General features: G+C 40.0%; 1 protein-coding gene across 1 annotated transcript in view; it reads right to left on the bottom strand.

The window, feature by feature from the left end:
- Positions 1-6: 6 nt before the first annotated feature.
- VWC2 (von Willebrand factor C domain containing 2) overlaps positions 7-16,789 on the bottom strand; it is a 62,412-nt gene continuing 45,629 nt past the window's right edge. Inside the window, 1 exon segment of the mRNA XM_003204847.4 lies at positions 7-8,720. Within this exon segment, the coding sequence (XP_003204895.1) occupies positions 8,569-8,720 (152 nt within the window). The 3' untranslated portion in view covers positions 7-8,568.

Genomic DNA, 16,789 nt, shown 5'->3' with positions numbered 1-16,789 from the left:
ACTTGTTTTTAAGAAATAATAATTCATCTGTATATTCTAGTTTGTATCACTTAGGTGTACTTCGTTTTTAAGGTGTTTGTAATTACCCACCAGATTAAAAGCAGTGAAGATAATTAACTATTTAAATCAAAAGAAGAAGAAGAAAAAAGGTGGACCTATTTTGCATAGTTCGTTCTTTGTTCCAGTCATCTCCTGTTGACATAGACTAGCAGGACTATATATAGCTTTCATCTACCTGACTGTTTAGTCTTTGGTTAGGAGAACTGTAATGAACAGCTCAATATAGCACCAAGTACAAAAACATTAACAAAACTTTCTTCCAAGGTGAGCTATAATAGTAATACTGACTACTCAGAAAATTCTTTTCAAATAATGTAAAATTTCTTAGGTTGTGCATCTGTTCTACCATTAAAGATAGTTTCAGCTAACTCGCTTTTACCTGAAGAAAACAAACACTAACATAAAATACCATGACAATTTTTATGACGCTCATTCATTACTTTTGTAAAAGTGTCAAGAATTAGTGAGTAGATGGCTTAATACAATCCTTGTTATTGTTACTTATTAGTAGCCTCATTTCAATTGGTATTCTGTAACAGAATTCTGTTTTAAATCCTATTTATGCATTCCCTCTCTTACCTGCATGACCATGAGCTAGATGTGTGTAGGTCATTTTTAGCCCTTTGCCATCTGAAAAATGGGGTTTGCATGTAATTGTGTTTTAAAGCACAAGTATGAACCTCAGGTTTAAAAACATCCATCTTTCCATATTTTCTTTTCAAAAAAGGACTTAAAAATACTGTACTACTTCTAAGAAGTAACTTTTAAACATGACACTGCATATTTGTTGAACATTAGCATAAACAGCGTAACAAGCAGAATATATAAAATAGCTATTTTTATCAAATACCACTTGAAAATAAATAGCTGAGAAAGAGCACGTTAAAAAAAAACATTTAGTACTTAGTTAGGAAATCCAACTCTGTTAGACTGTAATCCATAGAATGACTGAAGGCTACCCAGTCCTTATTTTCACTTGGTAATAAGAAATAAATGGACCGCAAATGAGAGGAGTCATTATGTTTGGTTGGAGTACTGCACATCCTTACGTTATCTTCATAATTTCCCAATCACAACAGCATTAAATTAGTTAGCATTAGTTTGAAAAATTAGTGGCTAAAGAGAAAGCACATTTTGCAGTATTAGTTTCCAAAAATATGGAATTTGTTTTGGTAAAAAACCCAACCTAACAAGTAATAAAGGCACACAGAGCTTCCTACAGTACGGGTAGCAAATTAATTTGAGAATTACCCTATGAAATGAACGTAGGCTTTTTAAGGCAGTTAAAATATAAATTAAGCGGTATTTTTACATTTATATATCTACCTTTCTATTGTACATCAAAACCAGAACACTCTGGTTGGCAATTTCCAACCATTTCAACAATTAAAGGCATTAATACCGTCATATCTGTACTAGGAAGGAGAATAATAAAAATGATGTACTTTTAATTGGGGTATTATACACATTAAAATACCGACTTTCTTGTCTAGGCATTTATATGCATATTAGCAGAGTGCTGAAATGATATATTTTGGTCCTCTTGATAAATAAAATTCATTTTAATCCACAAAGTTTGCACGCCCTTTATGACATTCAGGAAAAAGTAAAATAAGCGTTATAAAGTTTTGCCTTTGATTTTGTCTATTATGAACAAAAGCACTTCACACGAACCTTTGCAAATGTTTTCTCTCATTCACTGATTGCAGTCAAGTACAGGTGCTTTATTATGTATATATTATGTGAAAGAAATCCTGATCTCTGTCAACAGTATTAAACTGGACTTCTAATTTCCTCTTGCTGTCTTATCTAAAGTTTATGCTCTTCTATTGCTGGATCCAGAAGAAAGAAATTTGTGTGTATTGCTAAGGAAAAAGGGTTTCCTTATTTTTCTACTATCAAAATTAATTGCTTGTTAAATTTATTTTTATTTCATGATCTTAGATCTTCTTTAAGTTTGCTGTTTTCCCCCCTTTTTATGGACTGGTATATGCATTCCTAATTTCAAAGCTTTTCATAAATTCACTTCTTTGCAATAAGTTACAATCTCTGCTTACAAAATCTGCAGCAGTGCTCTATTTTGCTGGAACTGGAATGTTTAGTGTTATAGGTGGTATTTTTCCCTTTTTGCCAAATAAACATGAAGCAGGTGAACTTTGTAAGTTCTAAATTAACAAGGTTATTTGTAAATCTAGGTGGCAAACTTAATATTTGCCATAGATACACTCTAAATAATTACCTCAATAGGACTAACTTCCTATTTGTTATTATATTATTTTCAACAAAAGCTTTTTTTAATGCTGTGTATTTCCTAAAATTCAAGAATTTTTTTAAAAGTAGGAAACTGTTATGTTACAGAAATAGGATTACTATTAGCTAGTAGCCGGAAATGAACTTAATTAACAAATATTTCTGGTAAATTGAGAGTTGATTGTTTTTAAACATTAGCTTTTGTGTGCTAATTATGTAAATGCTTTTTTATTACTGATTAATTAATACATAATTTTGACTTGTCTGAAACTGATAAATGGCATACGTTTGGACTTTTCCTGTATCTGTCAAAGCCTCCTAAGTATTATGGAGCTATCCAAGTTTAAATACTGAAGTTACCATCAAAAGTAACATCAAATATTACAAATCTTGACAGTTCAGTTCATATTGCACAATAAGAAAACAGAAGAGATTGTTTTCCAAAATGAGGGAACCTTTCATCATATCTTTTAATTTGTACTGAGGAGCTTAAGAGCTTCATTAAATTTCGTTTCATCATGGCTTTCAATTTTCAGTGTTGTCCAGCAGGACCAGCTAGAGCACACTACTCAGGGTTTTGAACATCTTCATGGACAGAGACTCTGCTACCTGTCAGGGCAATCTCGTCCAATAATCAGTCTCCTTTTACACTAAGATTATTTTTTTATCATTTCCAAATGGAATTTCATAGATTTCAATTTATGTCCAAATACATTTCCTGTTTACTTTCCTTAAGATATGCTTTGAAAATATCCCTATAAAGCGCCTTTATGACATTGTAGATCTGTTTTTCCTTTTATTAACATTCCTGCTGTAACACTCATTTTCTCTGTCTCATATCTTTCCTTCTTATCCCATTTTCCCTTTAAAATCTTGCATAAGTATTTAGGTGAACAACTGCCCTTTCCTCTTGAGTTTTAAATGAGTAACAATATTACTGTTGCACACTAACTGGTATTTTATAATTATCTGAACCCATCTAGAATATTATCTCTTCAGGCACCTACTTACACAAGTTTGAAGCCAAATTAATGTACAGTACACTCATACAGAAACGGACAAAGTCAAACCAAGAATTAATTCGGCATTTCTTCAACTGGGAAATAAGCAGAAGCAATAGAAGTAGAAGCAGCAATGTCATACTCATGTCAGTGCAGCTACATATGAACATCTGAGAAGAATATAGATTTTTCAAGGAACAAACTTCAAATACAAAATTATTAATGAGCTATCACTGTATCCGAAAACACGGCTTTCGTAGACACAATCACCTGCAAAGCTGAAAAACTCCTCATGTAGGATACATACATAGGTCACTCTGAAAGTAATGCACCCTATTTATTTCCATTGAGGTAACAACAGATACAAAGAGCACAATGAAACTATTTGATAGAGCTAGTACTCAGCTGCAAAACACTGTTTTTCACATAGTCACTACCATTAGCTAAGCATTTTTGCCAGTGTATGCCTCACCAGTGGAGGTGACCCACTGCTTCACAGCTGCTATCATGGCATAGCAGAATGATGCCCATGCGGTTCATCTTTGAATGGATGGAAGTCAGAAGGTGCCAAATTCAGACTATACAGTGGGTGTGGTAGGACAGTTCAGCCAAGATAGGCAATGTGCTCTATGTGCTTCAAACTGGTATGGGGCCTGGCATTATCATCTTGCAAGAGAGAAGTTGTCATCTTCTCTGGCCTGACTGGAAGTTTAAGCCTTCAGTTTAGTCAGTATCACAATGTAGCAGTCTGTGTTGATGCTTCCACTGGGTTCCAGAAAATCAGAAGGATCTTCCCTTTCTTATTACAAAATAGAATGCACATCACTGAACCTGCATCTTGAACTTATTTTTCTATGGGGAAGTCACTTGCTGTCACACCATGGACTGGCATTTTGATTCAGGCTCATAGTGGTGACCACATCTCATCACCTGCAGTGCGATGCAGGACACTGTAACCTTCAGCCCTGTATTGGTTCAGTTGGTCTCTTATAAACTTGCATATGGTGTTCATTCTTTTCCTCTGTGAGCATTCATTTGTGAGATTCCGGTGTTGCCACCATCATTTCCAGTGTATTGAAGATGATACTCAGCTCCGTGTACAGTTCCCTCGTCATAATCTACTGGTCAGTGAGGATGAGCGATTGAGATGCTCTTCATTTTTCAGAGTGACTGTCCAGAATATGGCTTGTCTTTTTTGTCCCTGTCACCACTGCTGAAATGCACTATCCACCACCTCGCTGTGCTCACAGTGTTTGATCTTTGAAAACATTCAGCAAGCATTAACAAATGTCAGTAGGCGCCATTAGTTCTGTATGGAGGAATTCAATGACATCCCTTTGCTTCATCCACACTTCCACGTCAGACACCATTTTGTCAGACTGCCCCTCTGCTGCCGTCTGTCACATGACAACAAAATGGAACAGAATACTGATGGGAAGGTTCTACTTCTATTGAAGTACCACCAACATTAATCTCTGATGTCATGGGCCAACATCATAAAATAGGAGGCATTACTTTCGGAGCAGCTCTCATAATAGCATTTGCATTGGAGCTAAAAACAGGTAAGTAGGCTTCAACTATGCCACCTTTAGGACAATATACTCAACAAACAAAACCCACTATTAGTTAGCATTATTCTGTAGCAATTACTTATTTATAACTGAGCTTTTTACTTTACTAATGTGCACTTTACTTCCTTAATAAATAAATGTAAAATTCCCAATAGCATCTAAATTGACTGTTGAGAGACACCAAGTCTTTATTTTCCTTTTCAGTATTTTTTGATGTTGGTTTCTTTTTTCTGCCGTCAGAAGAATATGTCTCAGTAGATCGGCCAGTGTTCTATTTAATTTGGTTCACTGGAAGTGATGCAGATGGCTTCACTCTTATTTTTTAAAGTTATAGATGTATTACTTGACCGAACCATGACATTTAGAAAAATACACATAGCCAGCACAGCAGCTGTTTTTTGCTTAGAGATTAAGTATGCTTAAAGATGACTGGTCTCTGACTGCATTCTATACTAGCTATTTAAAAACAAAAACCAACCAACCAACCAAACACTTCTAATTTCCATATTTTTTTCATTTTCCAATTCCATAAATAGGAAAGTTTCTGTTTTAAGCACGTCTGTGCAAAATAACATTATGTATCAGGATGGAAATAGCTCCCCAACTCCATCGCAAAGGCCCACATGCTGCTTGGCGCGACCATCTTCTGGGAGTTTGATTCTGGGGGTCATTTGCCTCTGTGCTGGGATTGATGATGGTATTACAGGTTACTGGGTCTGGCTGGGATGGAGTTATTCTTCATGGTAGCCTGTCTGGTGTTGTGTTTTAGGTTTGTAACTAAAAGGATGCTGATAACACACTGATGTTTTAGCTGTTGTTGAACAGACCTTGCACACTGTCAGGGCCTTCTCTATTTCTTAATCTGCTTCCCCAGTAAACTGGGGGAGTGCAAGAGTTTGGGTAAGAGACATAACCATGCAGATGACCCAAACTAACCAAAGAGCTATTCCACACCATACAACACCATACTTAGCAGTAAAACAGAGAGGAGCAATATTTAGGTATGTTAATTGTTTTTTGTTCAAGAACTGGCTAGGAATCCATCTACCTATGGGAGGGAGGTGGTGAGTGATTGCCTTTTCATCTCTTGTTTTTTCACTTTTTTCCTCTGGTTCTCATTCCCTTGCTTTTGCTCTTCCTTTTCTCTTCTGTGTCTCACTGAGAACAGAGTGGGGTGAGGTGCATGGGTAAATGAGCTGCTGTGTGGTGCTGCCTTGCCTCCTGCGATAACAACAAAATGCCTGTACTCCCTGGTTCCACAGCTGGGTGAGGCTACTGACATCTGCCCATCCTCAGGAATGGCCAAAAAGGTCTTATTGTAATAATACTAGAGGACAAAGCTGGACGTGGCCAGTGACCTTGGCATGAAGAAGGTCCAAAGATTATCCACTTCTATCTTACTACATAAAAAAAATAAAGAAATTGCATCTTAGCAGACTTGATGATTATATCTCAAACAGAAAGAAAGATAGATAATGTCTCAAAATATAGTCTTCAAGAAATAATCCACAGAGCTGTCTGTCAAGGTGAATTTGTTCAGGACAATCTGTATCAAATGGGAACGGACCAAGCTATTGCTAAACTAAAGATTACATGAGTATGTTGGTGCCAGGACTGAAAGATGAAAAATATCATTTGGAAAAAAAAAAAAAGCAATAAAAAATAGTTATAAAAGTTACACAAGGAAGACACAATAAAATAGCCTTTAACCTTGTCATCAGTACTTCAAGAAAGAGAACTTCCCAGACGAACATAAATTCGAGCCCAAAGAAAGATAATAAAGCTTAACCAAAGCTTCAGTGAAGCAGAAGGTACAAATGAGAGACAAAACACATTCTCTCTTCTTCCAAGAAACAAAATAAATCTGCAGTCTGTATCATCCTTCACAGCCAACAGCTGAGTTAGTGACAAGCCAGCTGTAATACTTCTAGCATCCCTGCTAGGAATTCAGGCAACTGGAAAACAGCAGTGTCCATACAGTGTTTACATACATGCATATCCACTTCAGGGAAAGCTATTTACTGAATTTTCGAGTGATTTAAACTATTCAAATCAATAATGCCTTCCCCTCTCCCACTGTTCTGTGAGTAGGCCATGTCTGACTGTCACAGAACTGTCTGTGCAAGGGATGTTTTCTTCATTTCTACCACTCCTCTTTTCCCATTCCATCACTGGGGAAAATAAGTCCCAGCAATAGACAGAAACACACTCAAAGTACAGATTGGAAGAGAGAACTGTGACTGACTGAAGTCACAGGCAAAACTTCCATGGTCTTCACCAGTATCAGAAAATCACACTTTGTATGGATCCAAAGTGTTGGATCCATGGAAACCAGGTTACTGCATGGCAATAAGTCGCAAGGAGTAAAAGGGAATTAAGCAATGTTATTCATTTTCTAATATTTATTCATCACATTCTTTTTTTTTTAGGAAAAGCTTAAAGTAAGCCCTTGTTTGTGTTCTCTTGAGCCACTGTCTTAGCAGATGTTCAAAGCAGATACAATCCAGGAGTTGGAGATAAGCTAAATTAAAACCAACATGGATCTAAACAAAGGCTCTAAGTGTCGGAAGCAGGGAGACGTGATTCACTCCATGTGTGTCCAGAGTCAGCTTCTCTTCTATAAATCCTTTGATGGATTTGAAGAGCTGGCTCAAAACATTTCTTGTCAACACACAGTGTTACACCACCTGTGCAGATAGTCAGACAGATTGAGATGAATCAAAAAGCTGAACAAGCACCAGCAAGGCAGAAACAGCAAGGTCTAGGGGATGGTTCTCTCTTGCCCAAGGATGTGCGTGTGCAGCCACAACCCATCCACACATCTCCACATCTACTGCACGTTACACTGATGATGCCATTCACTGACTTACCCTATTTCCACCAGCTCAGCAGTGCTGTATTGTTTATGTCACAGAGGCATTTGCCCTGCTGTAATATGTTATGTCTGAATTTTGTATTATGAACTGATTTTGTCTAATTAATGCTTTATAAAAACAGGTAAGAGAGACCAGTTTTGTATTACTGCTTCAAGTGATCTCAGCTGTGGACCAGCAGACCTATACCAGTGCAACTCAGAAAAGGAGCAGACTCACTTTTATATTACAGCACTACTCATAAGTGCTTAAGTGAGCACATTCTCTGTAAGCATACAGGACTACATTTTTTTTCCAACAGCGAGGATGTCAAAGTTTTATCTTATAGTGACTCCTTCCTGGCCACTAAACTGAAAATAAACAAATGGAAAAAAAATACCAAAACACAAGAACCCAAAGAAAACTCTACCATGATAAAACTAGAATAGAAATGTAATGTTTAGTTATGTGCATGTACACAATAGGACAGGCAATGATACAGTACTTTAATCTGTACTGTCTATATAAAACATTTATTTTTAAGCTCTATAATGTTAGTATAGAAATACATAGAATATTTTATAGAGTGTATTTTAGTGTACTCACTGTGAAAATAACACATTTATTAAGACAAGTATTCTTATGTCCAAACTTTATTTAAATATACGCACTGCTTTGCCTTGCAGAATTACGTGACTGTGAAAAACAAAGTATCCATAGTCAATTTGCTCCTCACCAGAATCTTCTCATTCCGATTTCCCTGGGTCATCCACAGTGCTCACTGCTGTGAGATAGTTTATAAAAACCATGAGAGTTCTTGGACTGGTAGATTTCCTATATTTGTTTGCATTCATGTCTAGTGCACATAGCTTGTCGTTCAATTCTCCACGTGCCTTCTTCGTAAGTGCAGTGACATATAGTGCATTCGTCAGTCTTCACCTCTCGGCCTGCAGGAATGACAGTGGTTTCTGCAAAGCAGTTTGGACCTAAAGAAAGGAAAGAGTTTGTTACGTGATACCCACAGCACACCATAATCCAACACAATTCAGTTTTAGTCTCGAGCACTGAAAATCTAACACAAAGTCAGTAACACTGGGCACAGTTAACAAACAGGGTTGTTGTGCACATCACATAAAAGAGGCAAAGAGGAAAGGAGTCTTGCCTTCTAAACTGGATTCTGATTTTCTTCTGGTTTCAGCAAGGGTTGCCCTGCCCTCTGCAAGTGAGGGTGAGATACATCCCTTGTGTGAACACAGCTATGACAGGCACAGACTGGTCAGAATGCCAAAAACAGATTTAAGCAAGAGAAAAACCTGGTCATCAATGATGAAAAAGTGCTATCAGGGAGCAGATTATAAATGTGATCATTTCTCCATTGGAAGCATACACTGCATTTTGTGTAGTAGTCAAAGTATCAGATTAGTTTATTTTTCATTTCATGAGAAATTCCAGGATGTAGAAGTACCAGCCTCTTCTGAATAAAGTCTCTTTTCATGTATAGAATGAAGTATTCCATTTTATATAAGTCAGCAAGTCTACAAACGTCCTTTCTGTAGTACATTGAAGTGACTTCATTTCCAAGGAGGAGGCAGGAGAACAAGCCACCGGCACTAAGTTCACAGCGCTAATCTGATCCTTTCAGAAGGTGACATCCTCACATCTCTACACTGCACAAGGCTGTGCATGCTGCATTATCTACAGCTCTGTTAAAAAGAAGTATCTATTTCTGCCTTGAATATCCACACACGTTTGTAAAGCAGCACTTAACCCTACCAATCACCTCCTGTTACTTGTGTTCTCAGCATGACTGGGCCCGCTATTCACTGAGAGCACAGAACTGCTGGGGCACAGCCCGGTTATCCTGCAGCACTGCGTGCCACCACCTACCAGGTGGGATGTGCAGCGTGGGACAGCGTGTTCCCATCCGTTCTGATATTGTGATGCAGCTGAAATTCTGATAGAAAGCTCTGGCAGTCAACTGCCAGCCTGTCTGCCAACACCAGTAAATAGATCACAGGTGAAGTTTAATCTTCCACCCCCAGAAATCTGCTGTAGGAACTAAGCCACACACTTTTATTAAAGCATTTTCTCTGAAAACCAGTGCTAGCCCCACATTTCAAAGCACAACACAACTCAAATAGTTCACAGATCAAATTTAATAGTTGTATCTCTGGTTCAGACTGTGCATTCATGCACTGATACAGTGCACAGCCAGTTGGCTGGCTCATGTCCAGCTTCTTGTCCACCGGGACCCCCAAGTCTTTCTCCACACATCTCATGTAAAGTTACCTGCATTACTACCCTAGCATGCTTTTGTGTTTGCCCATCCCTCAGCCCATCCCTACAGCACACTAAGAAGGAGAGGACCTGAGCAGTGCAGGAGAAGGATGAGCTGCTGGATACCTCTGCACATGGGGCACTGTCATGCTCACAACTGAGATAGAGCAATTACTGACTATGCCATTCTCCATGGAATTTTGAGAGATTTCCACTGTAAGCTGCATAGCTCTATATCAGTTAAATACACTATTCTTCTGGGTATAGTAAGCTTTCATCCCAAGATGGGTCCATCCTCACTTTAGGAAGATACCTGAGTGTTTTACATACCAGCTTATAATAGCTTTTTGATATAGAAAGCTGCATGATATAAAGAGTTAAAATATTAAAAGTAGAATCCACTTTCCATGAAGAAATTCTCTATGAGACCTGCAAGGCCACTTGAAATTCAATCACTATTTAAAAAGCATGATAAAAAGATGTGATGACAATCCCATGTACAAGATTTAATTCATTCTGGAAAAATCAGTGTTACAGGCTATACTTGATTATAAAAACCAGACAGAGAACAAAGTAAAAACTGTGCAACTTAGGTAATGTAATTCACTAGAATTCAGAGTACAAATGCTTCCATTCACTATAGCAGTACTTCAGTGATATGCGTGACTAATCTTACTTAAAACAGAAAGTTATTAAATGTAAAGAAAACAAGTTCATCTCAAACTGTTAGACTATATTTAATATTTAATATGGAGGAAATGCTTCTGTTGAGAAACCTACTGAATGGCAACAACCATCTGCTTGAGAAGGCTACCCAACAAAACCAAATGACACCAACAAAGCATGTTGTTGAGCAAGTCTCATGCAACTGTTCTACGGAAAATCGGCCATTTCCTGATTCTGCATTTGCATCCCTCATTACTCTAACTGCGAATGTTACCCAGTACTAAAACTGGCAGTGGTCAACTCACATCCCTGCCTTATCTTTTTCTTTGTGCGTGCACAACATCCTGGTTAATGTGAGAGGTAAGGTCACCAATGAAGAGCCTGAACTGACTGTATTACAGCAACACCCCACAGTGAATGCCAGTACAATACAGTATTCAACACTGAAAACAGTTCCCCAGCTCTCCTTTCACTGTTTCTCCAGATCCTAAGATATCTTCTCCCACCCCAGCCTCTCCTGTCCCTGTGTCATGGGGAAGGCAGGGAGTATGGAGAGCTGCTCATCATGGGTATTGTGCTAATGAACCAGTAACTGATGCCATTCTCCTTTTTCCTTGGAGGGGAAACTGAGAAATTGAGGATTTTAAGGGGCAGTGGGACAAGAAGGTTGAGTGGGCACAAGAAGGGTGGTTTTAGACCAGAAAGTGCCATTTCCTCACTTTCCTTTAGGAGGAAAACAGAAAGTGGTGTCTCCTTCAAATTCAGACTGGATACGCTGCCTGAAAGGCATGGCATTTGCTAGAACTTCTGCTTTACTTAAAATTCTGCAGTTCGTATAGATTTAGTGGGATTTCCAGCTTCCTGTCACAAAGGGCAAGATATTTTGTGAGTTCTTAAATAGTTCTACAAATTATCTCACTTCGCACATGAAAAGCATTTCAAAGTAAGCAGGGGGCTGCTCAAATGCCAAAGCATTGGTGGATTTTCTGGCTGGCTGTTACTGGTGTAAGGAGGAGTTGCAGCTGGATGTTACTGGTGTACAGAAGAGTTGCAAAGTGCAGCTCCTCTCTGTCACCTACAAAGCAGGCTGCCTGCTCCCTGCCAACACCACTGCAGTGACATCTTGTGTCTGTGCATCCTAGAGCAGCAGTGGGTTGTTGAAGCCTATTTCATCTATTGCACAAACGTCCTGGGCCACATCCCTGAGTACGTTCATATAGCTCTAAGGAAGGTAGTGGTGCTGCACATCTTTGCAGTGAATTAAGATCTTACTGTATCACTCTTAAACCTGGCAGAAAATTCAATATGACATATTGTACCAATTCCAAGCACAGTCTGAAATCTACCATGACATCATTTGTTTTCCTAAATTATGTCCTGACGCTGTCAGACTCTGTTTGAGCCATGCCATACTGGTAGCTGTGGAGATTTCTTTCCCAGAGCTAAAGCATTGCTGCTGCTGCTGTCTCAGCAATGCCTCAAAGCAGCGAACTGACTGCAAGCCTTGTGTTGTCACACCGAGCACCAGATTGGAGTGCTTGAAATGTTTGAAACAGTGAATCACAGCTTCCAAAACAGCATTTGTGCTGGGATGTAATCAATCAGGAGAGCCTATCTGGTGGTTAATTTATAACTGGAGTCTCATTTCTTACATATTTTAAAAAGTTTATAAATGTTATCGAGGTAAATGCAACAATTCTACCCTTTTTCCCCCCACTCCCAAATTCCTTATGTTGATACTTTGCAAAGCTTTGTGACTTATGTTTTATGCTTTAGTGTTGATAAATGCAACAATTCAATTAAAATGCAAATTCTGTTATCTCAGAAGTGAACAGCCGATACCAATTATCAACAGAGAATGCCCAAGCCACTCACCTACAGAAGCAACAGCATCTGTAACCTTGACAACCTTGCCAGAGACTCTCTGAAGCTTCTCCTCATCCTCCCCTTCCACAAAACCACAGCTACACTCTACGGAGTTGTATCTATTTTCTCTGCAGCCTGTCCCTGATTTTGCATATGCACATGTTCCTATTAGTTCAAAGATACAAGTCAGACACAGTAATCCGATACATCATGTTTTAATCAACTGTTTTCATCAGGTATTAAACCAAATTATGGACAAAGAAATCTGTTCAACTGCAAGTTAATTTGCCTGGAGAATAAGTCATGGCAAATTTTAGCCAATTAGTGACAACCTGCAGTGACAACCTCTGCAATATAATACTCTGATGTAAGACTGCTCTGGGCTTTGGTTTCATACTAAACTCTCTAATAGCTGCCCTTTCAATAGCTCCTCACAGCAGTCAAACAGGTCACTTCTAAGGTATCCGATAGCAGACCTGTCTACACTGACAGTTACATGATGGTCATCACTGTGGTATTACAGCACTTTCTAAATGGCATAACTTCAGCACTTAGCATAGCTCCTCTCTGATCCTTCCTTCCTTCCTTTTCCTTCGTTCCTTCGTTCCTTCCTTTTCCTTCGTTCCTTCGTTCGTTCGTTCCTTCCTTCCTTCCTTCCTTCCTTCCTTCCTTCCTTCCTTCCTTCCTTCCAATTTAACAAAGAGATTTCGAACAGTTAGTACATGAAAGACATATCCTATGCTTGTCCAGGAAGGCTTAAGAAGCACACTGTACCTGCAACAGCCAAAAGGTGCAGAGGGAAGTGCATGGGAACAGAGCAAACATGCAGCAACAGTTTCTAACATACAGTTCCAGTTTCAAGAACTCTGAATCAGAGGAACTGTTAATGGCTCCTGTGTGCCCAGTAGTCATTAATACACTTCTCTACAATTAGTCTCTCCAAAACCCTGGTGAAACCATAAAAGCTTCTACTGCACTTGGTAGCAAGGAGATCCACAGCTCTTGTGTGCAGCATAAAAGAGGCTTTTTTCATTGCCTTCTGCCTTCCACCTGCTACCTAAATTTGGTTCCCCAAATAGCTCTAGTGGCAGAGGCAACAACAGCCATTCCCCATTTGCTGTGTCATTCCAGTAGCCCTCCATTGCATTTCCCACCTCCCCCATTACCACACCTGCAAACCGAGGAGGCCAGCTCTGTAATCGCAGCCCCCGCTGATTACTTCAAGTTCTATTCTGTCCTTTCTGGGCTCTGTGGAGCACCCATGCACACAATGAGCATGCTGCAGAAGCACCACAGACTTGTGCTGTGCCACAGTGATTTTTTCTGCAGTGCTTCCTATCTCCCTCTTGTGTCCTGACATTTGACTGTGTGTTGTGACTACTGATGGACTACTCATGGCATTTTCATGAAACTCTTGATTTTATATCAGATGGAATACCTATAGAAATAATTGTTTATTACACAATTATGGAAAGGTTGTGGTTGGAAAGGGCCTTAAAACCCAACCAGCCCCAATCCTGTGCCATGGGCAGGGCTGCCACCCACCAGCTCAGCTGCCCAGGGCCCCATCCAACCTGGCATTGAGTGCCTCCAGGGACGGGGAACCCGCAGCTTCTCTGGGTAGCCTGTCCAGCTCCAGCACCTCAACGCCCTCTGAGTGAAGGCATATTATTTAAATTTCCCCCCTTCTAGTTTAAAACCATTCTCCTGTTGCCTTTTGTTGTTACAGAAAACTTTCCTATTACTTGGCAGTCTTCCACATACCGCTACAACATTTGGTAACTCCAGGAACAAGAAAGAGAAGCCTTCCCCACATGGTTCAGATACTTCCTCCTGGCTTGGTTATCCCTCAGGCTTCTGTGTGATCTGCTGCAGGCACAGAGGGACTGGCGGCACACAGGTCTGGAAACAGGAACAGACAAGCTTCCTGCCTCCACTCCTCGCTGCACTGCTGGGACCCAGTATGTCACAGCACAAAGTTGACTTATATTCAACTGCATCCAGCTGGAAGCCACACTTGGGGTCTAAGATCTGAGGAGCAAACCAGGGGTACAGGCTGACCATGCCTGCCTCCCAGCACAGTGCTGACACAGCCAGATTTGAATGCAGGCCGTGCCTCCCTCATTCCTCTCTCATCTAATCGCGTTCTCTGAAGATGGTATCTGCACGTACTTTGTGCCCTTCCAATCTCTAATCTCTTCTAAGGGTCCGTATCTCTCTGACTTGATTTTGTTTCCCTCTCATGTGGATATATATAATACATTTATCTCCTGCCGAACGCCAGCCTGGAAGATAAAGCACAAAAAGCAGATGGCAAAAGCAGTCCGTGACGAGTGCAACAGAGTCTCATTCCCTCACAACAATAAGTTCATCACCCTGCTGCTGCTGACGCGCCGATAGCTCCCAGCCCAGTGCAACCTTTTGCTCCCCTCGGTACCTTTCGATGCTGCTGAACCAAATCCAAAAGAGAGTTTTCAATTACAGAAGAAGGATTTGGGTAGACCCAATTTTAAGAGCAATTTGGGACCCTGATGAGTCATGAACTGTTTCTGTGCCTTAAGATACTGGCAGCCAGAGAACCATGGCAAATATCTTAATAGACTCAGTAAATGTCTATGTATGACAAGGAGAATAAAAATAAAGGTATTCATCCATTTGTGGTTTCACCTAGCTGCAGCGGGAAATAATGTGCTGTCTTTCATAAAAGCAGTGTTTTGTTCACGCTAGACAGAGCCTTTGTGCTTTTAAGAATAATAAACTGCCTCCCCTTTTTAGGGTCATGTTTTGTTAGATGCACGGCAAACTGACAGATTGCAAGAAAATACGCCAAAGGCAAAACAATTAAAAACAGTATTTTGCCATGTTCTTCAGAAGAGTGGGTGTAAACAGCATCTGCTGCCATGGGACAACAGAAGATGCTCAATGAAGTTCTTGTAACAAAATGGGCTGATCACATCCTCAATGGCATGTCTGTCACAGCGGGGATATCGCAGCCAGGCACCTGATATAATGTGTGCATTTGTATGTGTGCATGTGTTGCACATCTTAATACAAAAGATAAAAAAGCCACAATCTTATTTAGAGTTGGGTTTTTATACCCTGCTTAAGAGACTTTCAAACCCTGATTATGATTCCGTTCTATTTTCCTTTTAATTTGTCATACATAACAGTACTATCGATCAATGTTTTGGTCTGGTTCCCATCCTAAAAATGTGAGAAGTGTCCAAAAATTTGATGGACCAGCAAGTAATCTCAGCCCCTTTGATGACCCTTGACAGCACTGACCCTTCCCAAGTTCATTTTTCACCACTGTGCACTCTGTGGTGACACGAGCACCTGTGGAACAACCATGCAAAATGCTGCGTATTGCAATCAAGGCTGCACAATTACTCCTCCACAGACAGAAATGGCTTGCAAGAAGGGAACAGTGTGTAATCCTGACAATGCTGCTGTCTCCCTGGATCTTTATGTGTATTTGGAGAAGAGAAATTTAGATATCGGCTTTTTGTGTACAGAACAAAAAAGCAGCTCAGGCACATTGAACACTCCACAATCAAATACTGCACGAGGCAAACAGAAAGCCTCGGAGCATAAAAGGGCTCAATTAAATATGAGGCTTGAGTGCCACAAAAATAAACTGCATCAAACAACTTCCTTTATCCCTGAAAATATGGGAAGGACTCGAATACTCTACTTACAGTGGTTTTCAGAAGTCCTACAGCTCATAAAGGAATATTGTGTTCCACCCAGAAACGGCACCAATTAGACATGAGCTGAGCATTGTATCTATCTCGCAGCGAATTATATCAATACTTCGAGCCAGCAAGTGGCACATCAGTTTTGCACACAGCTTTCTTGCAGCTCCACCATCACCCAGGTGACTGGAAAATGAGAGACGGGCTGTAATGCTTTGGGAAGACTCACACTGGAGACCTTTGACAAGGAAAGACTCACAGAAAGGCTGGCAGGAGTATGAAGTTAACAGGGTGAATCCTTCCCCCTTCAGCTGTTTTTTCACCCAGTGACTGCTGGCTTAGTGAGGTTCAGTGCCTGGTGAATGATCACACACCTCTTGGCCCCAACCTCTCTTAGCCTCAGTGGGACACAACAGCCTGTCCTTCAGACTCAGAAAGCTGCATGAAATGCCTCTGCTGAGAGATCCTCAGCAAGTTATCCTAAAAAACTACTGGGCAAATTAGAACAAGCTTTGCACTTTCAAACGCATGTGCTATGGGCCAGTAATTTA

The sequence above is a fragment of the Meleagris gallopavo genome, chromosome 3, assembly GCF_000146605.3.
Source record: "Meleagris gallopavo isolate NT-WF06-2002-E0010 breed Aviagen turkey brand Nicholas breeding stock chromosome 3, Turkey_5.1, whole genome shotgun sequence".
In the NCBI taxonomy this organism is placed as follows: Eukaryota; Metazoa; Chordata; class Aves; order Galliformes; family Phasianidae; genus Meleagris; species Meleagris gallopavo.
This window is presented reverse-complemented; position numbering and strand designations above follow the sequence as displayed.